Source organism: Cherax quadricarinatus, chromosome 16 (genome assembly GCF_038502225.1).
Source record: "Cherax quadricarinatus isolate ZL_2023a chromosome 16, ASM3850222v1, whole genome shotgun sequence".
Lineage (NCBI taxonomy): Eukaryota > Metazoa > Arthropoda > Malacostraca > Decapoda > Parastacidae > Cherax > Cherax quadricarinatus.
The window spans coordinates 14,734,793-14,757,076 of NC_091307.1; the positions used below are offsets into that span (position 1 = coordinate 14,734,793).

General features: G+C 36.7%; 1 protein-coding gene across 39 annotated transcripts in view; it reads right to left on the reverse strand.

Moving 5' to 3' along the window:
- LOC128688941 (titin-like) overlaps positions 1 to 22,284 on the reverse strand; it is a 297,841-nt gene that overhangs the window by 23,259 nt on the left and 252,298 nt on the right. For 36 of the 39 annotated variants that reach the window (XM_070085579.1, XM_070085580.1, XM_070085578.1 and 33 more), the window contains 16 exons: positions 21,522 to 21,606; positions 19,699 to 19,867; positions 19,327 to 19,436; positions 10,488 to 10,715; positions 10,230 to 10,325; positions 9,883 to 9,975; positions 9,533 to 9,654; positions 9,182 to 9,336; positions 8,868 to 9,031; positions 8,403 to 8,538; positions 6,049 to 6,172; positions 5,709 to 5,874; positions 5,182 to 5,470; positions 4,866 to 5,002; positions 4,260 to 4,413; positions 3,716 to 3,775 (listed from right to left, as the gene is read on the reverse strand). In XM_070085579.1, the coding sequence (XP_069941680.1) occupies positions 3,716 to 3,775; positions 4,260 to 4,413; positions 4,866 to 5,002; positions 5,182 to 5,470; positions 5,709 to 5,874; positions 6,049 to 6,172; positions 8,403 to 8,538; positions 8,868 to 9,031; positions 9,182 to 9,336; positions 9,533 to 9,654; positions 9,883 to 9,975; positions 10,230 to 10,325; positions 10,488 to 10,715; positions 19,327 to 19,436; positions 19,699 to 19,867; positions 21,522 to 21,606 (2,288 nt within the window). The remainder of the gene's footprint in view (positions 1 to 3,715; positions 3,776 to 4,259; positions 4,414 to 4,865; positions 5,003 to 5,181; positions 5,471 to 5,708; positions 5,875 to 6,048; positions 6,173 to 8,402; positions 8,539 to 8,867; positions 9,032 to 9,181; positions 9,337 to 9,532; positions 9,655 to 9,882; positions 9,976 to 10,229; positions 10,326 to 10,487; positions 10,716 to 19,326; positions 19,437 to 19,698; positions 19,868 to 21,521; positions 21,607 to 22,284) is intronic. The other 3 variants (XM_070085586.1, XM_070085582.1, XM_070085617.1) reach the window with 1 other exon arrangement.

Here is a 22,284-nt window from a genome sequence, read left to right on the forward strand (position 1 = left end):
CCTCATAAAAACTCTCAGCAGCATTTAGTAACTTACCACCTATTCCATATACTTGCAACATCTGCCACATTGCTCCTCTATCCACTCTATCATATGCCTTTTCTAAATCCATAAATGCAATAAAAACTTCCCTACCTTTATCTAAATACTGTTCACATATATGCTTCAATGTAAACACTTGATCTACACATCCCCTACCCACTCTGAAGCCTCCCTGCTCATCCGCAATCCTACATTCTGTCTTACCTCTAATTCTTTCAATTATAACCCTACCGTATACTTTTCCTGGTATACTCAGTAAACTTATTCCTCTATAATTTTTACAATCTCTTTTGTCCCCTTTCCCTTTATATAAAGGGACTATACATGCTCTCTGCCAATCCCTAGGTACCTTCCCCTCTTTCATACATTTATTAAACAAAAGTACCAACCACTCCAACACTATATCCCCCCCTGCTTTTAACATTTCTGTCATGATCCCATCAGTTCCAGCTGCTTTACCCCCTTTCATTCTACGTAATGCCTCACGTACCTCCACCACACTTACATTCTGCTCTTCTTCACTCCTAAAAGATGGTATACCTCCCTGGCCAGTGCATGAAATTACCGCCTCCCTTTCTTCCTCAACATTTAAAAGTTCCTCAAAATATTCTTGCCATCTACCTAATACCTCCCTTTCCCCATCTACTAATTCCCCTACTCTGTTTTTAACTGACAAATCCATACTTTCCCTAGGCTTTCTTAACTTGTTTAACTCACTCCAAAATTTTTTCTTATTTTCATTAAAATTTCTTGACAGTGCCTCTCCCACTCTATCATCTGCTCTCCTTTTGCACTCTCTCACCACTCTCTTCACCTTTCTTTTACTCTCCATATACTCTGCTCTTCTTATAACACTTCTGCTTTGTAAAAACCTCTCATAAGCTACCTTTTTCTCTTTTATCACACCCTTTACTTCATCATTCCACCAGTCACTCCTCTTTCCTCCTGCCCCCACCCTCCTATAACCACAAACTTCTGCCCCACATTCTAATACTGCATTTTTAAAACTATTCCAACCCTCTTCAACCCCCCCACTACTCATCTTTGCACTAGCCCACCTTTCTGCCAATAGTCGCTTATATCTCACCCGAACTTCCTCCTCCCTTAGTTTATACACTTTCACCTCCCTCTTACTTGTTGTTGCCACCTTCCTCTTTTCCCATCTACCTCTTACTCTAACTGTAGCTACAACTAAATAATGATCCGATATATCAGTTGCCCCTCTATAAACATGTACATCCTGGAGCCTACCCATCAACCTTTTATCCACCAATACATAATCTAACAAACTACTTTCATTACGTGCTACATCATACCTTGTATATTTATTTATCCTCTTTTTCATAAAATATGTATTACTTATTACCAAATTTCTTTCTACACATAGCTCAATTAAAGGCTCCCCATTTACATTTACCCCTGGCACCCCAAATTTACCTACTACTCCCTCCATAACATTTTTACCCACTTTAGCATTGAAATCCCCAACCACCATTACTCTCACACTTGATTCAAAACTCCCCACGCATTCACTCAACATTTCCCAGAATCTCTCTCTCTCCTCTACACTTCTCTCTTCTCCAGGTGCATACACACTTACTATAACCCACTTTTCACATCCAATCTTTATTTTACTCCACATAATCCTTGAATTTATACATTTGTAGTCCCTCTTTTCCTGCCATAGCTTATCCTTCAACATTATTGCTACTCCTTCTTTATCTCTAACTCTATTTGAAACCCCTGACCTAATCCCATTTATTCCTCTCCATTGAAACTCTCCCACCCTCTTCAGCTTTGTTTCACTTAAAGCCAGGACATCCAGTTTCTTCTCATTCATAACATCCATAATAATCTCTTTGTTATCATTTGCACAACATCCACGGACATTCAGACTTCCCACTTTGACAATTTATATATATATATATATATATATATATATATATATATATATATATATATATATATATATATATATATATATATATTTATAATGAAAACTTTCTATCCTCCCTAATAATTTTGTATCTGCACGATATATATATATATATATATATATATATATATATATATATATATATATATAGATATATATATGTCGTGCCGAATAGGCAGACCTTGCCATCTTGGCTTAAATAGCAACGCTCATCTTGCCATATAGGGCAAGTGAAAATTTGTGTATGCAATAATTTCGCCAAAATCATTGTGAACCTAACAAAAAAAATATATTTCACTTTTTTTTTTTTTGTATTAAATTATTGTAAACAAATCTAAAATATATTTAGTTGGGTTAGGCTAAAATAAATTGTTCTTGTTATAATAAGGCTAGGTAAGTTTCCTAAGTTCCTTTTGGTGCAAAATTATAAATTTTTACATCAACATTAATGAAAAAAATATATCTTTAAACGTATAAGAGAAAATTTTAGAAGGGACTTAATTTTAAATGAGTTCTTGCTAATTGACCAGTTTTACATATTCGGCACGACATATACATATATACATATATATATATATATATATATATATATATATATATATATATATCGTGCAGATACAAAATTATTGGGGAGGATAGAAAGTTTTCATTATAAAAAAATGTTTTATATTAGTCTCGTGTATCAACAGTTAACTGCTACAAATTTTTGAATAATCTGCAAAAATACTGCTTATTATAGCTTCTCAACTTTGCTGTAAGTTTGGGAAAATAGTGAAAAACAAATAGAATGAGGAAGTTATTGTTTAAGAGCACAAGACACTGAATTTACAAAAGTAAAATATTAAATTTTCAAAATATTCTGTTGAGTTTTATAAAAGGAAGAAAAAATTATGTGTGGTCATAGTTCAAGAATATCAAACAACGCGACGTAGATGATAGATTGTACGAAAGCAAGCTAGACTTGACATGCTGTATATCATGGTGTTAGTGTGAAGATAGTTCAATTTCGGCCTGCTAATGAGCGTTAAAGACCTGAAAATCAGTGAACGCTATTGATATTCACAGTGGATACTGATCAATGTGCCGACAATTGATTGCAGTTTACAGATGTGCTGTAATACTTGCAACATTTTGAAATTAGGGGTTACTTCTGATTCAAATATACGTCATAATTTGAATGTGATAAATACACGGAATACTGTTTAAGACGTGTTAAATAAAGAAGTTGCACTCTTTCTTCCTTTTATTTTTCTATACAATGAGAACACCTACTCCCAGTGACTTCGATAATTTCGAAACGATAAACTACAATACATATACTTAACTATTCTCTGGTGATAAACTAATATTCTACGTCAGTATGTGGAAATTCATGCAACAGCTTAACAGATGTAAGTTTCCTCGCTGAGGCTGGGAATAAATCTGATAGCTAAAGCTACCAAGAAAAATAGGTGTGTCATTTAGTAAATGCAGGGGAAGTAACACATCTGTGTCAGTTAATTGGGTAGATATTTGCGGGTTGTTGGAAATTATGCCACTAGAATTGTAGCAGCGGTGAAACAATATATGCTGGACTGGGATAACTTGTGAGGCTCATTGGAAGCATAGACAGTGAAAAAATATTTAAAATATATAAAATTTGATAACGATAGTAAAGCATCTAAGTTGGCAGCACTGGTAAAACATGAAGGATGGTAACACAAGTAGAGCATGTATAAACGTGTAGTGGTTTATTACCCCTCTTGATTTCTTCCTCTATCACCTCTAGAGCGCACACTTGGTACTCCTTCTCTTCCTCTGTTTGGTGGTGAAGACGTGTGTTTGGAGAAAGTTATGTATGAAGTTATCCATTATGTGAAATAGGTAAAACAACGAATAGTTATACAGTAAAAGAACATTAAAGGCATTTGCGTTAAGAAGGATGAAAGGAAGTTGTTAATTATGAGTAAAAACACAAAATGTGGTCACAGTGAAATGTTAGTCATAACCTAAGAATTACTTGAATGAAGAAATATGATAAACTGTGAAGGATTCTTGATAAATGAATGAATTTTATTATTCACTACCAGTAATGTCACTTCGCAATAACTCTAAAATCTGAGAATCAAATAAATATTTCTAATACAATACATAATTATACACAAAATAAATTAGGAAAAGCTCAAAAACTTGCAATTATTGACCATTAAAATGAAACTTCACAGCATCTGAACATATATCTAAACGTATCTGTCAGGATATGTGAGGCAATACTAAGGTAACTTTTAGACTAAGAACCTACCGACGACGCGCAGATTGAAGCTAAGCTGTGATCTGCCAGCGGAGTTTTGAGCGGTGAGTGTATACACTGCAGAGTCCTCAAGGGCTAGTTTGTGTATAGCGATATCTGTCGTTCCCTCTGACTCATCAATGTGGATTACGATATGTGGCGTTGACTGTGGGAAAAGACGTTAATGGATGTACAACTATATGCATGAAGGTGATGTTATTAGTTTCATCGATTACATATCCGTCCATGGTACAACTGTTTATGAAATACAAAACTATCTAAACATACATATAACATCCAAATTGTAAAATTATTATAGTAATGAAAGCTGCTAAACCCACTGGAGGTCATACAGTTCTGGGAAATGAAAGGTAATCAGTTTTGGTCCAACGAAGGAAAAGGTCACTCAATTCGTTGGTTCAAGAGTCCTTCAATAAAATCAAGGCACCCATTTTGAAGGGAAAGATTAAAAAAGTAGCACATTTTTATCTATATTGTTCTTTACAGTTGCTAAGATCAATATACTAGACAATTGTATTTTTATAATGTTTCATCAGTATATTATGAGATATTGATAAAACCTGATCTATGTATGTAAAATTCCTCAAAACATCTTACCACAAGTGCCTTGTCATTGCGGGCCCAAGTAATGTTAGGCCGTGGATGACCAATCACCTGGATGGGCACGTGCCACTTCTCTCCCACGGTAAGACGCTGACATTGTTGGTTCTCATCATACTCAAATCTAGGTGCCTCTGTACCAGAAATAATGAAAAAATATTTTAATTTCATCTGAAAACACATTAATCCCAGAATGACTAAATCAACTGAATTTTACGTAAATCATGAAAGACGACCTAATTAAATAATATTCAAAATATCAGTTGTTTTTAATATTTAAAAATGAATACAGGGAAAATGTTTTTCTACGAACCTTGAATTACAACAGTAGCTGAGCATTCTGCCATGCCAGCTTCATTACTGGCACGGCATGTATACATCCCGCCAGAGGTTTCCATTGTTTCTTTGATGGTGAAAGTGGCTGTAAAGTTCTCGTAGCGTGTGATACCAGAAACTGGCTTCCCATCCTTCAGCCAATCAATCTTGGGTGGGGGAGATGCTGTAACGACACAGCGAAGGATGACTTCTTGATGCAGGCCAGTCACGATTGCTTGTAGCTGCTCCTTCACCAACGGCGGCTCAGCTGTTATGGGCTCGCACACCTGGGCGCGTACATAAACTTTTTTCATCATAAATGCCAGACTAACTTAAAATATGATATGCACGGTGTGAGGAGAGTATTTAATATAAAACTAGTGGAAAAGTTTTTTAATTACCAACAATAAATATATGGGGGAGTAACATAAAAGGAACAAATAAATATTATAACATTTGATATTTCAATGTTCAAAATAGGTTAAAGGTAGGCTATGTGTAACATTCCCTTTTTCCAAGACATACCTTAACGTATTTCGAAGCATTAGACGCTTCAGATGTTCCTATTTCATTAACAGCAGACACTCTGAAGCAATACTCTGCATGTGTGGTGAGATTAGTGACCACTGTGGTTGACTGTGTTATCTTTACTGTCTGGTTGAATACAACCCAGCTCTGCTCTGTCTTATTCCTACAAAAGTGATAAAAGCAATTGCGGGTGATTAATACAAAATCTAATTTACTTTGAACATAACAAAAAGTATGGATTATTTCTATAAAATATAACGTCAATTCTGCAATTTATATAAATATTAAAAAGAAATTTTTTAAGACTGTAGAAAATAACCATGGCCAAAGAACGTACATGTATTCCACAATATAATTGGTGATGACACGGCCACCATCCTCCTTAGGCACGGACCAGTGTAGAGTGACAGTGGTGTTGGTCACCTCCATTGGTTCTGGTGTACCAGGTTGTGAAGGCTTGTCTGCAAGAGCCAATTATTATGGTATTAATATTTTATATAGTAGGATCCACAAATGTTAGAATGAAATATCTAAATCCTTATTCATCTAAGGAAAGAGAAACTGAGGTAATATATGTTTAATAAAACACTAAGTCAGTCAAACACAGCTATATTGTAACTGCCAAATCATTCAGGATAAAAATAAAAATTGATCTCTCTCTCTCTCTCTCTCTCTCTCTCTCTCTCTCTATATATATATATATATATATATATATATATATATATATATATATATATATATATATATATATATATATATATATATATATATATATATATATATATATATATATATATATATATATATATATACATTGGCAGTTTGGAGGGATATGCTGTGTATCTTTATACGTATATGCTTCTAAGCTGTTGTATTCTGAGCACCTCTGCAAAAACAGTGATTATGTGTGAGTGTGGTGAAAGTGTTGAATGATGATGAAAGTATTTTCTTTTTGGGGATTTTCTTTCTTTTTGGGTCATCCTGCCTCGGTGGGAAACGGCCGACTTATTAATATATATATATATATATATATATATATATATATATATATATATATATATATATATATATATATATATATATATATATATATATATATATATATATATATATATATATATATATATATATATATATTACACTTTCTTTTTGGCCGCCTTTCACCGGCCGTTTCCCACCGATGCAGAGTGACCCAAAAAGAAAGAAAAACCAAAAAAGAAAGAAAAACCAAAAAAGAAAGAAAAGAACTTTCATCATCATTCAACACTTTCACCATCATTCATACATAATCACTGTCTTTGCAGAGGCGCTCAGATACGACAGTTTAGATAGTCACTCCAAACTGCCAATATCCCGAACCCCTCCTTTAAAGTGCGGGCATTGTACTTCCCATTTCCAGGACTCAAGTCCGGCTAACCGGTTTCCCTGAATCCCTTCACAAAATTTTACCCTACTCACACTGCAACAGCTCGTCAAGTCCCAAAAACCATTCGTCTCCTTTCGCTCCTATCTAACACGTTCACGCACGCTTGCTAGAAGTAAAAGCCTCTCGCCCACGAAACCTCCTTTACCCCCTCCTAAAAACCTTTTAAAGGACGACCCCTACCCCTTCTTCCTTTCCCTACAGATTTACACGCTCTCAACAAGTCGTCTTACTTCGTTCCATTCTATTTTGCATTTTTAGTGATTTATACAGGGAGAAGGGTTACTAGCCCATTGCTCCCGGCATTTTAGTTGGCTTTTACGACACGCATGGCTTACGGAGGAAACATTCTTATTCCACTTTCCCACGGAAGTACAGTGCCTGCAGTCTAATGGAAGGTTATGTCTGGAGGGACATGTAAACTGTCGTATCTGCGCGCCTCTTTAAAGACAGTGATAGCGTTAATGATGGTGAATGTTTCTTTTTCAGGTCATCCTGCCTCAGTGGGAGACGGCCAGTGTGTGTTTATACATTTGGAGACAAAGAAGAAAATGTACGAGAGTAGTGGTACCAACACTCTTATATGGGTAAGAAGCATAGATTGTAAATGTTGCAGCGAGGAGGCAGTAGAGATGTCGTGTCTAAGGGCAATGTGTGGTGTAAATATTATGCAGAGAATTTGTAACGTGGGAATTAGGAAGCGTGGAGTTACTAAAAGTATTATTCAAAGGGCTGAAGAGGGGTTGTTGAGGTGGTTTGGTCGCTTAGAGAGGATGGAACAAAATAGGATGACTTGGAGGGTGTATAAATCTGTAGTGGAGGGGAGGAGGGGTAGGGATCGTCCTAGGAATGGATGGAGAGTGTAAAAGAGGTTTTGTGTGTAAGGGGCCAGGAAATGCAACAGGCATGTGTGAGCGTGTTAGGAGTGAATGGACACGAATGGTTTTTGGGACCTGACGAGCTGTTGGAGTGTGAGCAGGGTAATATTTTGTGAAGGGATTCATTGAAACTGGTTAGCCGGACTTGAGTCCTGGAGGTTGAAAGTACAATACCTGCACTCTAAGGAGGGGCTTGGGATATTGGCTGTTTGGAGTGATATCTAAACTCATATCTGGGCACCTCTGGAAAGACAGTGATATTGTGTGAATGATGGTGAAAGTGTTTCTTTCTTTTTTGGGCCACCCTGCCTCGTTGGGAGACAGCCGGCGTGCTGAAAGAAAATAAATATGCACATACGCACGCTCGTACGCACACACATTTACACCCACCTAAGATCTTGACGGTGAAATCGGCATAGGCTGCACCACAGTCATTACATAGTTTAAGCCTGTATTCGCCACAGTCAAAGTTCTCCACCTGCTTGATTGTGATCGATGCTTCATGTTCAGATATGCTTGGCAGCAACTGCAGAATACATACAAAACAATATTAATTCTATATATCAATAAATTTGAAAAGAAAACAATAAAACCCTAACTACATACCTCATGCATGCAAAAAAAAATCACGAACAAACATTTACAATATAAGTTGAGGGGTGTCAGAATCGAGACTAAATTATACAGGTTCATACTATTTTCCTTCCTTTAAACTACATTTTACCAGTGTTACTACATGCACAATAAATGAATAAAATGATATTTGACCACAATGAAACAAGCACGTTCTAGGTATTCTCGTCAAGCATCAATCAATCGAGAATGTGACGAATATTCTATATACAGTATACCTACTTTTTGAGTATTTTCTGTATCAAGGAGCTGACCCTTATGGTACCAGAAGACTTTGGGAGTTGGGGTAGCGGTAAATGGAACTTTGAGCACAGCGTCCTTGCCCTTTGTGACCACTACTTCAACCTTCTGGTACTCCTTCTCGATTTTCGGTGCAGTCTCCATAACTGAAATTCATACATGCATACATGAAAGAGTAAGTCATATAGTGAAAAGAGGAAATATGTGCACTTCCCTTAAAATAATGAAAATCTATCCAGATCTATGTGTACTCTTCACAGATTTCTTTTATTTCTTAAGTAAACCTTCATACTCACGGACAACGTTCAGTACACACGAGGTCTTGAGGTTGCCAAGGACACATGAGTACTCATAAGCATCATCTCGAGTTACAGACTTAACAATCAGGATCCTCTTCTTGTTTTCTTTCTTTATAATATATTTTTCAGAAGAACTCAGCTCAACACCATTCCTATTGCAAGTAATTAAGTTATGGATCAGCAAGAGTTAAGCTCACGAAGCTCTGTTTTGAAGAGATATATTGGAATGAACAAAATATACGTCTTCAAGTCTGCATTAGACATACATGTATAATGGAAACAACTGTTTACAAGGAAACCATGTTGCATTTTTTAAAAACTCGGTTTCCTATTATGAATGTTGCTTACCTTAACCATTTAACTTCATACTCTTTTGTAATCTCTACAATGAAGGTGGCATCTGTCTTGAAGTTAACATCCATCTGAGCTGGTAGCTTCTTCGAGAAATCTCCTTCAACCTGAAGCTCAACCTAAATAAATACATATAAATGAAGATTTACATCACACATATAACTTTATAAAAAGTAAAATGCACAATTACATTTTATAAACATAAGAACCTGCCTCGGTGGGAGACGGCCGACTTGTTGAGAGAGAAAAAAAAAAGAACCTTCAATACTGATTTGCTTTAGTTACAAATTTTTTTTAAGTAGTATTCTGAAGAATAAACATACAACAAAATAATAATGTACTCAGACCTTGAGAGTGGCAGAGCACTCGCTCCTGCCAACAACAGCCCGGTAGGTGCCGCTGTCCTCAGGTTGGCAGTTGTATACCATTAGTCTCTGAACCTGTGTAACGTAATAAGAAATACTGCATAGAACATTCATTTTTCAAGCGAAATCATTCATTAATAATTATAATTTATTTCTTAAATCAAGTTGAAAATACAATTATCGACTTGATTTTGGAATCAATACTATAATATCACATTCCAAAGCCATAGAGATGTCTTCCTTTACTGTTTCAACATATTTTTTGCTTGTTTGGATAAACCAAAGAACATCATTGCGGTCAGTAGAGCTGGTAATGTTCAGATGTTTACCTTCCCATCGATGGAGAGCTGGTTATGATCAGAGAATCTAATTTCAATGTTGTCCTTATACCAAGTAATGACAGCATCACCCTTCGTCAACTCAACCTGTAAATTATGCTTGCATCAGTGCACAGTGAACCCTTACATCTTTACATTCCATAGAAAATTTCAGTATTTTAAATTTTTACTAGTGGTCTTGAAATCACTGCAGTAACAAACAGATAACTACAAAATAATTAGCAAAGATAAAGGAAGGTATGAAAATACCTCCATAGTAGCCCTGTTGCCTTTGGAAACGACTTGGTCTTTCATCTTCCTGACTATCTCTGCAGGAAGTTCTCTGACGGTGAGTTCGGCTGTGCACTCCTGGTCGCCCAAGACACACGTGTACTCTCCCTCGTCAGATAGTGTGGCTTCCATCAGCACCAACTTGCGAGTTTTACCTTCAGAGACCAGCTTGAAGCGGTCGTGACGCTCGGTAATTTCCTCCCCATCCTACAGAAAAGTAAAAATGGTCTACATATTATATATATATATATATATATATATATATATATATATATATATATATATATATTCCCATTTCCATATATATATATATATATATATATACACTATAGGTCCCATATATATATATATATATATATATATATATATATATTCTCTCTAAATGACCAAACCACCTATATATATATATATATATATATATATATATATATATTTTTTTTTTTTTTTTTTTTTTTTTTATATATTTTTTTTTTTTTTTTTTTTTTTTTTTTCAACAAGTCGGCCGTCTCCCACCGAGGCAGGGTGACCCAAGAAAGAAAGAAAATCCCCAAAAAGAAAATACTTTCATCATCATTCAACACTTTCACCACACTCACACATTATCACTGTTTTTGAAGAGGTGCTCAGAATACAATAGTTTAGAAGCATGTACGTATAAAGATACACAACATATCCCTCCAAACTGCCAATATCCCAAACCCCTCCTTTAAAGTGCAGGCATTGTACTTCCCATTTCCAGGACTCAAGTCCGACTATATGAAAATAGCCGGTTTCCCTGAATCCCTACACTATATATTACCCTGCTCACACTCCAAAAGATCGTCAGGTCCCAAGTATCATTCGTCTCCATTCACTCCTATCTAACACGCTCATGCACGCTTGCTGGAAGTCCAAGCCCCTCGCCCACAAAACCTCCTTTACCCCCTCTTTCCAACCCTTTCGAGGACGACCCCTACCCCTCCTTCCTTCCCCTATAGATTTATATGCTTTCCATGTCATTCTACTTTGATCCATTCTCTCTAAATGACCAAACCACCTCAACAACCCCTCTTCTGCCCTCTGACTAATGTTTTTATTAACTCCACACCTCCTAATTTCCACACTCCGAATTTTCTGCTTAATATTTACACCACACATTGCCCTTAGACAGGACATCTCCACTGCCTCCAACCGTCTCCTCGCTGCTGCATTTACCACCCAAGCTTCACATCCATATAAGAGTGTTGGTACTACTATACTTTCATACATTCCCTTCTTTGCCTCCATAGATAACGTTTTTTGACTCCACATATACCTCAACGCACCACTCACCTTTTTTCCCTCATCAATTCTATGATTAACCTCATCCTTCATAAATCCATCCGCCGACACGTCAACTCCCAAGTATCTGAAAACATTCACTTCTTCCATACTCCTCCCCAATTTGATATCCAATTTTTCTTTATCTAAATCATTTGATACCCTCATCACCTTACTCTTTTCTATGTTCACTTTCAACTTTCTACCTTTACACACATTCTCAAACTCATCCACTAACCTTTGCAATTTTTCTTTAGAATCTCCCATAAGCACAGTATCATCAGCAAAAAGTAACTGTGTCAATTCCCATTTTGAATTTGATTCCCCATAATTTAATCCCACCCCTCTCCCGAACACCCTAGCATTTACTTCTTTTACAACCCCATCTATAAATATATTAAACAACCATGGTGACATTACACATCCCTGTCTAAGACCTACTTTTACCGGGAAGTATTCTCCCTCTCTTCAACACACCCTAACCTGAGCCTCACTATCCTCATAAAAGCTCTTTACAGCATTTAGTAACTTACCACCTATTCCATATACTTGCAACATCTGCCACATTGCTCCTCTATCCACTCTATCATATGCCTTTTCTAAATCCATAAATGCAATAAAAACTTCCCTACCTTTATCTAAATACTGTTCACATATATATATGCTCCAATGTAAACACTTGATCTACACATCCCCTACCCACTCTGAAGCCTCCCTGCTCATCCGCAATCCTACATTCTGTCTTACCTCTAATTCTTTCAATTATAACCCTACCGTATACTTTTCCTGGTATACTCAGTAAACTTATTCCTCTATAATTTTTACAATCTCTTTTGTCCCCTTTCCCTTTATATAAAGGGACTATACATGCTCTCCGCCAATCCCTAGGTACCTTCCCCTCTTTCATACATTTATTAAACAAAAGTACCAACCGCTCCAACACTATATCCCCCCTGCTTTTAACATTTCTGTCATGATCCCATCAGTTCCAGCTGCTTTACCCCCTTTCATTCTACGTAATGCCTCACGTACCTCCACCACACTTACATTCTGCTCTTCTTCACTCCTAAAAGATGGTATACCTCCCTGGCCAGTGCATGAAATTACAGCCTCCCTTTCTTCCTCAACATTTAAAAGTTCCTCAAAATATTCTCGCCATCTACCTAATACCTCCCTCTCCCCATCTACTAACTCCCCTACTCTGTTTTTAAGTGACAAATCCATACTTTCCCTAGGCTTTCTTAACTTGTTTAACTCACTCCAAAATTTTTTCTTTTTCATTAAAATTTCTTGACAGTGCCTCTCCCACTCTATCATCTGCTCTCCTTTTGCACTCTCTCACCACTCTCTTCACCTTTCTTTTACTCTCCATATACTCTGCTCTTCTTATAACACTTCTGCTTTGTAAAAACCTCTCATAAGCTACCTTTTTCTCTTTTATCACACCCTTTACTTCATTCCACCAGTCACTCCTCTTTCCTCCTGCCCCCACCCTCCTATAACCACAAACTTCTGCCCCACATTCTAATACTGCATTTTTAAAACTATTCCAACCCTCTTCAACCCCCCCACTACTCATCTTTGCACTAGCCCACCTTTCTGCCTATAGTCGCTTATATCTCGCCCGAACTTCCTCCTCCCTTAGTTTCTACACTTTCACCTCCCTCTTACTTGTTGTTGCAACCTTCCTCTTTTCCCATCTACCTCTTACCTAACTGTAGCTACAACTAAATAATGATCCGATATATCAGTTGCCCCTCTATATACATGCACATCCTGGAGCCTACCCATCAATCTTTTATCCACCAATACATAATCTAACAAACTACTTTCATTACGTGCTACATCATACCTTGTATATTTATTTATCCTCTTTTTCATAAAATATGTATTACTTATTACCAAATTTCTTTCTACACATAGCTCAATTAAAGGCTCCCCATTTACATTTACCCCTGACACCCCAAATTTACCTACTACTCCCTCCATAACATTTTTACCCACTTTAGCATTGAAATCCCCAACCACCATTACTCTCACACTTGATTCAAAACTCTCCACGCATTCACTCAACATTTCCCAGAATCTCTCTCTCTCCTCTACACTTCTCTCTTCTCCAGGTGCATACACGCTTACTATAACCCACTTTTCACATCCAATCTTTATTTTACTCCACATAATATATATATATATATATATATATATATATATATATATATATATATATATATATATATATATATATATAAGAAGAGTACAGTATATGAAGAGTAAAAGAAAGGTGAAGAGAGTGGTGAGAGAGTGCAAAAGGAGAGCGGATGCTAGAGTGGGAGAGGCACTGTCAAGAAATTTTAATGAAAATAAGAAAAATTTTTAGAGTTAAACAAGTTAAGAAAGCCTAGGGAACGAATGGATTTGTCAGTTAAAAACAGAGTAGGGGAGTTAGTAGATGGGGAGATGGAGGTATTGGGGAGATGGAGGTATTGGGGAGATGGAGGTATTGGGGAGATGGAGGTATTGGGGAGATGGAGGTATTGCGGAGATGGAGGTATTGGGTAGATGGCTAGAATATTTTGAGGAACTTTTAAATGTCGACGAAGAAAGGGAGACGGTAATTTCATGCACTGGCCAGGGAGGTATACCATCTTTTAGGAGTGAAGAAGAGCACGATGTCAGTGTCTGGGAGGTGCGTGAGGCATTACGTAGAATGAAAGGGGGTAAAGCAGCTGGAACTGATGGGATCATGACAGAAATGTTAAAAGCAGGGGACGACATAGTGTTGGAGTGGTTGGTATTTTTGTTTAATAAATGTATGAAAGAGGGGAAGGTACCTAGGGACTGGCGGAGAGCGTGTATAGTCCCTTCATATAAAGGGAAGGGGGACAAAAGAGATTGTAAAAATTATAGAGGAATAAGTTTACTGAGTATACCAGGAAAAGTGTACGGTAGGGTTATTATTGAAAGAATTAGAGGCAAGAAAGAATGTAGAATTGCAGATGAGCAAGAAGGTTTTAGAGTGGGCAGGGGATGTGTAGATCAAGTGTTTAAACATTGAGGCATATATGTGAACAGTATTTAGATAAAGGTAGGAAAGTTTTTATTGTATTTATGGATTTAGAAAAGGCATATGAGAGCAATGAGGCAGAAGAGAGAAGAGAGGGAGACTGCTTCCCGGTAAAAGTACGTCTTAGACAGGGATGTGTAATGTCATCATGGTTGTTTAATATATTTATAGATGGGGTTGTAAAAGAAGTAAATGCTAGGGCGTTCGGGAGAGGGGCGGGATTAAATTATGGGGAATTAAATACAAAATGGAAAGTGACACAGTTACTTTTTGCTGATGATACTGTGCTTATGGGAGATTCTAAAGAAAAATTGCAAAGGTTAGTGGACGAATTTAGGAATCTGTGTAAAGGTAGAAAGTTGCAAGTGAACATAGAAAAGAGTAAGGTGATGAGGGTATCAAATGACTTAGATAAAGAAAAATTGGATATCAAATTGGGGAGGAGGAGTATGGAAGAAGTGAATGTTTTCAGATATTTGGGAGTTGACGTGTCATCAGATGGATTTATGAAGGATGAGGTTAATCATAGAATTGATGAAGGAAAAAAGGTGAGTGGTGCATTGAGATATATGTGGAGGCAAAAAATGTTATCTATGGAGGCAAAAAGGGAATGTATGAAAGTATAGTAGTACCAACACTCTTATTTGGGTGTGAAGTTTGGGTTGCAAATGTCGCAGCGGGGAGGCGGTTGGAGGCAGTGGAGATGTCCTGTCTAAGGGCAATGTGTGGTGTAAATATTATGCAGAAAATTCGGAATGTGGAAATTAGGAGAAGGTGTGGCGTTAATAAAAGTATTAGTCAGAGGGTTTGTTGAGGTGGTTTGGTCATTTAGAATGGATCAAAGTAGAATGACATGGAGAGCGTATAAATCTGAAGGGGAAGGAAGGCGGGGTAGGGGTCGTCCTCGAAAAGGTTGGAGGGAGGGGTTAAAGGAGGTGTTGTGGGCGAGAGGTTTGGACTTCCAGCAAACGTGCTTGAACGTGTTTGATAGGAGTGAATGGAGACGAATGGTATTTGGGACCTGACGAGCTGTTGGAGTGTGAGCAGGGTAATATTTAGTGAAGGGATTCAGGGAAACCGGTTATTTTATATAACTGGACTTGAGTCTTGGAAATGGGAAGTACAATGTCTGCACTCTAAAGGAGGGGTTTGGGATATTGGCAGTTTGGAGGGATATGTTGTGTATTTTTATACGTATATACTTCTAAACTGTTGTATTCTGGGCACCTCTGCAAAAACAGTGATTATGTGTGAGTGTGGTGAAAGTGTTAAATGATGATGAAAGTATTTTCTTTTTGGGGATTTTCTTTCTTTTTGGGTCACCTTGCCTCGGTGGGAGATGGCCGACTTGTTGAAAAAAATTATTTTTATTATTATTAAAGATTAGCCGGTATTCTCCCGGCCCGGGCCTTTTCTAAGTGGTGGCCCGGCCTTGGCTCCCTCTTTAGGGAGTGTCTGAGACCTAAGTCTCCCATGGGAGGAGGCACAAGTACCTCCTCATCTTTGGGACCAACTGTCCCCAGGCCTAGCCACAAGCTAGGCGTCTCTGGTCTGCCATCCCCGCCCGAAGGGGGCTAATGGGAATGACAGTCTTATGAGCTGTAAGCTCTGGCTCAGGCACTTACTCTACCCTAGAAGGGCTGGGCATGGTATCGATCCTGTTGAAAAATATATATATATATATATATATATATATATATATATATATATATATATATATATATATATATATATATATATATATATATATATATATATATATATATATATATATATATGTCGTGCCGAATATGTAAAACTGGTCAATTAGCAAGAACTCATTTAAAATTAAGTCCTTTCCAAAATTTTCTCTTATACGTTTAAAGATATATTTTTTTCATTAATGTTAATGTAAATTTTTTTAATTTTGCACCAAAAGAAACATAGAAAACTTACCTAACCTTGTTATAACAAGAACAATTTATTTTAGCCTAACCCAACTAAATATATTTTAGATTTGTTTACAGTAATTTAATATTAAATAAACACAATGAAATATATTTTTTTTCGTTAGGTTTAGAATGATTTTGGCGAAATTATTGCATTCACAAATTTTCACTTGTCCTATATGGCAAGATGAGCGTTGCTATTTAAGCCAAGATCGCAAGTTCTGCTTATTCGGCACGACATATATATATATATATATATATATATATATATATCTATATATATATATATATATATATATATATATATATATATATATATATATATATATATATATATATATATATATATATATATATATATATATATATGTATAGAGGAAAATTCCAAGAAAAGTTAAGAATTTTACTATCTGTCTTCAATGAGTTCTTCAAGAAACGTATTATTGTCCGGAGGATATGAGAGAAAACATACTACTCTGACGGTTTTCTTCATTTTCTTTTTAGTAGACTATACGGGAAAAGGGGTTACTAGCCTATTGCTCCCGGCATTTTGGCTGACTTTTACAACAAGCATGGCAAACGGAGGAAACATTCCTATTCCATTTTCCCATGGATGTGAAAGGAAAAGTAATAAGAATAAATAATATTAAGATAAAATCAAAGAAAAACTCAGATGAGTGTGTATACATAAATGTGTACATGCATGTGTAGTGTGACGTAAGTTTAAGTAGAAGTAGCAAAACGTTCCTGAAATCTTGCATGTTTACGAGACAGTAAAAAGACACCAACAATCCTACCATCACGTAAAACAAATACAGGCTTCCGTTTTACACTCACTTTCTAGTACGGTAGTACCTCCCTGGGCGGTTGCTGTCTACCAACCTGCTAGGGTGTTGGGGAGAGGAGTGGGATTAAATTATGGGGAATCAAATACAAAATGGGAGTTGATACAGCTACTTTTTGCTGACGATACTGTGCTCTTGGGGGATTCTAAAGAAAAGCTGCAAAGGTTAGTGGACGAGTTTGGGAGGGTGTGTAACGATAGAAAGTTGAAAGTGAATATAGATAAGAGTAAGGCGATGAGGGTATCAAACGATTTAGAAAAAATTGGATATTACATTGGAGGGAGCGAGTATGGAAGAAGTGAATGCTTTTAGACATTTGGGAACTGAATTATCAGTGGATCTGTTTATGAAGGGTGAGATAAGCCACAGAATTGATGAAGGGAAAAAAGGTGAGTGATGCGTTGAGGTATCTATAAAAACAAAGAATGTTATCCATGGAGGCAAAGAAGGGAATGTACAAGGGTATAGTTGTACCAACACTCTTATATGGGTGTGAAGCTTGGATTGGAAATGCTGCAGAGAGGAGATGGCTGGAGGCAGTGGAGGTGTCCTGTCTAAGGGGAATGTGTGGTGTAAATATTATGCAGAGAATTCGGTGTGTGAAAATTAGGAATGAAGTCACTATAAGTATTAGTCAGAGGGCTGAAGAAGAGGTGTTGAGGTGGTTTGGTCATTTAGAGAATGGAACAAAGCAGAATGACTTGGAGAGCATATAAATCTATTGGGGAAGAAAGGAGGGGGTAAAGGCAGTCCCAGAAAAGGTTGGAGGGAGGGGGTAAAGGAGGTTTTGTGGGCGAGGGGCTTGGACTTCCAGCAAGCGTGCGGATAGGAGTGAATGGAGACGAATGGTTTTTGGGACCTGACGAGCTGTAGGAGTGTGAGCAGGGTAATATTTTGTGAAGGGATTCAGGAAAAATGGTTAACCGGTCTTGAGTCCTGGAAATGGGAAGTACAATGCATGCAACTTAAAGGAGGGGTTTAGGATATTGGCAGTTTGGAGGGACGTCTAAACTGTCGTATCTGAGCGCCTCTGAAAAGACAGTGATTATGTATGAGTGATGGTGAAAGTGTTGAATGTTGAAACTTTTTTATTTCTTTTTGGGTTTTTCTGCCTCGGTGGGAAGCGGCCGACGTGTTGAAAAAAAAAATGAAAGAAAAAAATTTATTTGCGAACTAAAATATATGGATCTTTATGAATAATCAAGACAGTATGCACATACCTCTAGGTGTATATCTCCCAATGTATTTGCCTATTTGTGGTTTCAGGTGTCACTTCTTAGATCCTGGCCCCACCTCTTAACATGCCACTCCAGATTCACTCACTCTCAGCTTCGTGGGCCCTGTCGTACCAGCTCTTAAAATTATGCGTGGAGCCTGCAGTCATCACTTCTTCACTAAGATCATTCTATTTCCTGACCTCTCAATAACTAAAGAAATACTTTCTATCATTCTTGTGGTTCATCAGTGACTTCAACTTCCTGAGGTGTCCCCGAGTTCCCGTTTCTAGCCTCTCAAGCAGCTTATGACTCTCTACCTTATCAGTTCCCTGAGTATTTTGTATAGTGTTATCAGGTCTCCCTTGGGTCTTCTGGCCGCCAATGTCGTTAGTTCCAATTACGTTACCGTCTTTCGTAGTTCAAAAACAAGCTTTGCGTGTGTGTTTGTCTGTGAAAAACACTTACCTTGTGCCAAGTGACAGTTGCCTTTTCATTGGTAACTTCCACTTGCAGGACAGCTTGCTCTCTCTCTTGAACCTCTACATCCTGAACCTTCTCGATGAAGTCATCAAGGCCTGGTGAAAGATATGACATTTATGTACATAGCTACAGCATGTCACTGAGCTAATATTTATTATCATAAAAATTTTGTGCAAACCATAACTTCAAAAAGGATTATTTGAGTTTCACAAGATTCAGTAAGGAATAAAATACTCTTGAATTTTTTATCTACAGAGAATAACATGAATAAGGCAACCTAAAAATTTATGATGCAAAAGAAATATGAACTCGAATATAAGACAGTTGACTAAATATTCAAAAAGAATCAAAACCTACTCTTGACGGTAAGGTTAGCGAAAGTAGACTGATCGTCGAAGGTACACTTGTATTTGCCAGTGTCAGCTGGTGTGGCAGAGTGGATGACGAGACGGTGAGTGAGGCCTTCCTGCTCTATTGCCACGTTCTTACTTGGTTTCAACTCAGTGGGTCCCTTAAACCATTTGCACTGCAAACAAAAAATATAAATGTCCAAAAACACTAATAAAATCGAGGTAATCAGGTCTGACCTGAGGGAGGGAGGGAAGGGAGTGGCAGTTATAATTTCCGGCATCAAGACCGTATCGCCCCCTATTAAAACTGCCAATCGGCGTTCAAAATATTATCACGCGACTGAACTGTAGGAGTTATTAATCTCAACTTGCAACATCTGAGAGAAAGATTCAGGAATTATTACGACAATACATCGTCAACAATATATAGTATAGCCTTATATACATTACAGTGACGAAATCAAAGTCAGAGCACTCAGGCTTAGTATCCTTATTATTCAAGTATCTTAAATTGAATACAAATTTGTATCCATAAATCCAGGCTTTGCGTTATATTTTGGTTATGCGCTCTTAAATAACCCATACGGGTTTAGCACTTGTTTTTAATAAATTATATACTAATACTACAGCTAATAATAATAGTAATAATATAACAACGAACTCCATCAAACTAACATTAAAAAGTATAAGATAATTGTAAAATTAACATCAGTAATATACTGAATAAGACTTTAGCTAGTATTTATGTACCAGTTTAATGTCCATCATATAAATTATTGAGGCTAGGCTGGCTGAAAGTGCAGGCATTGTACTTCCCGCCTCCAGGACTCAAGTCCGGCTAATCGGTTGCCCTTAATCCCTTCACAAAATATTACCCTGCTCATACTCCAACAGCTTGTCAGGTCCCAAAAACCATTCGTCTTCATTCACTTCTATCTAACATGCTGACACATGCCTGCTGCATGTCCAAGCCCCTGGCACACTAAACCTCTTTTACACCCTCCCTTCATCCTTTCCTAGGACAACCCCTACCCCTCCTGCTCTCCAATACAGATTTATACACCCTCCAAGTCATCCTATTTTGCTCCATTCTCTCTAAATGACCAAACCCCTCACCAACCCCTCTTCAGCCCTCTGAATAATACTTTTAGTAACTCCACTCCTCCTCCTAATTTCCACATTACAAATTCTCTGCAACATATTTACACCATACATTGCCCTTAGACACGACATCTCCACTTCCTCCAGCCTCCCTCTTCTTTCAGCATTTATAACCCTTGCTTCACACTCATATATTTAACGCACTGGCTTTCTCCCACCGAGCCTTACTGACGGATATTATTATAGTGATGAGAAAGTCCTAAACTCCCATGAGACTTATACAGCGTTTCGGGGTGATGGGGATGGTAATCAAAATTGATCCCAAGAGGAAGATTGCTTGACTTTCTTGGGTCAAAAGCCCTTCATCTGCATGAACCCTTCGTCTATTAGAGGTCCAGAAGGATTACATCCCTCACCAGGTGTCCTAGATAGTCTATATCTCTCATCAAGCTTCCTCGATGGATTATATCTCTTAGCAAGCCTACTAGAAGGGTATCTCTCATCATGCCCTCTAGATGGATAATGTATCTCGCCAGATTTCCACAATCACACTGTCTCCACCAATTCTACGAGAATATTATTTCTCGCCAAGCCTTCTAGATGGATATTACCAATCACCGAGTTTTTAATATTATCTCTCACCAAGCCGTCTAGGCGGATATTACTGTCTCTCAGACTTCTAGATAGATATTTTCTCTCACAAGAACGTCAAATAGAAATAGTACTCACCTGTTTCTCCTTCGAGGTGCGACACTCCAGTACCACTTCAGAGTTCTCCTCTACCACACATGATTCCAGCCCACGCTTGAAGGTACTGCAAAGCAACATTACATTTGAGAATGACAGTGAATCTCGGATACAGATACAATAAATGAAATATAACATCGAATATTAAGAAGAAAGAAAACATGACAAGGAAGGCTGGTAGCGAAAAAATAAAATAAAGATTATTTTGCACTGAGTGCATTAACTCATTCACGTATCTGTTTTAGTACACGGTCACTGCGTAATCAGTGTAAAAACTGTTTGGAGACTATCCTGCGTGGCCAAGACATAATACACGGGTTGCACAGAATCATAATTCCATAATTCCAGTCAAGATGGAAATTATTTATGAAGAAATAAAATTAATAAATTTTAATGACATATATATATATATATATATATATATATATATATATATATATATATATATATATATATATATATATATATATGTATATATATACATATATATATATATATATATTATATATATTATATATATATATATATATATATATATATATATGTATATATATGTATATATATATGTATATATATATATATATATATATATTATATACATATATATATATATATATATATATATATATATATATATTATATATATATATATATATATATATATATATATATATATATATATATATATATATATGTATATATATATATATATATATATATATATATATATATATATATATATATA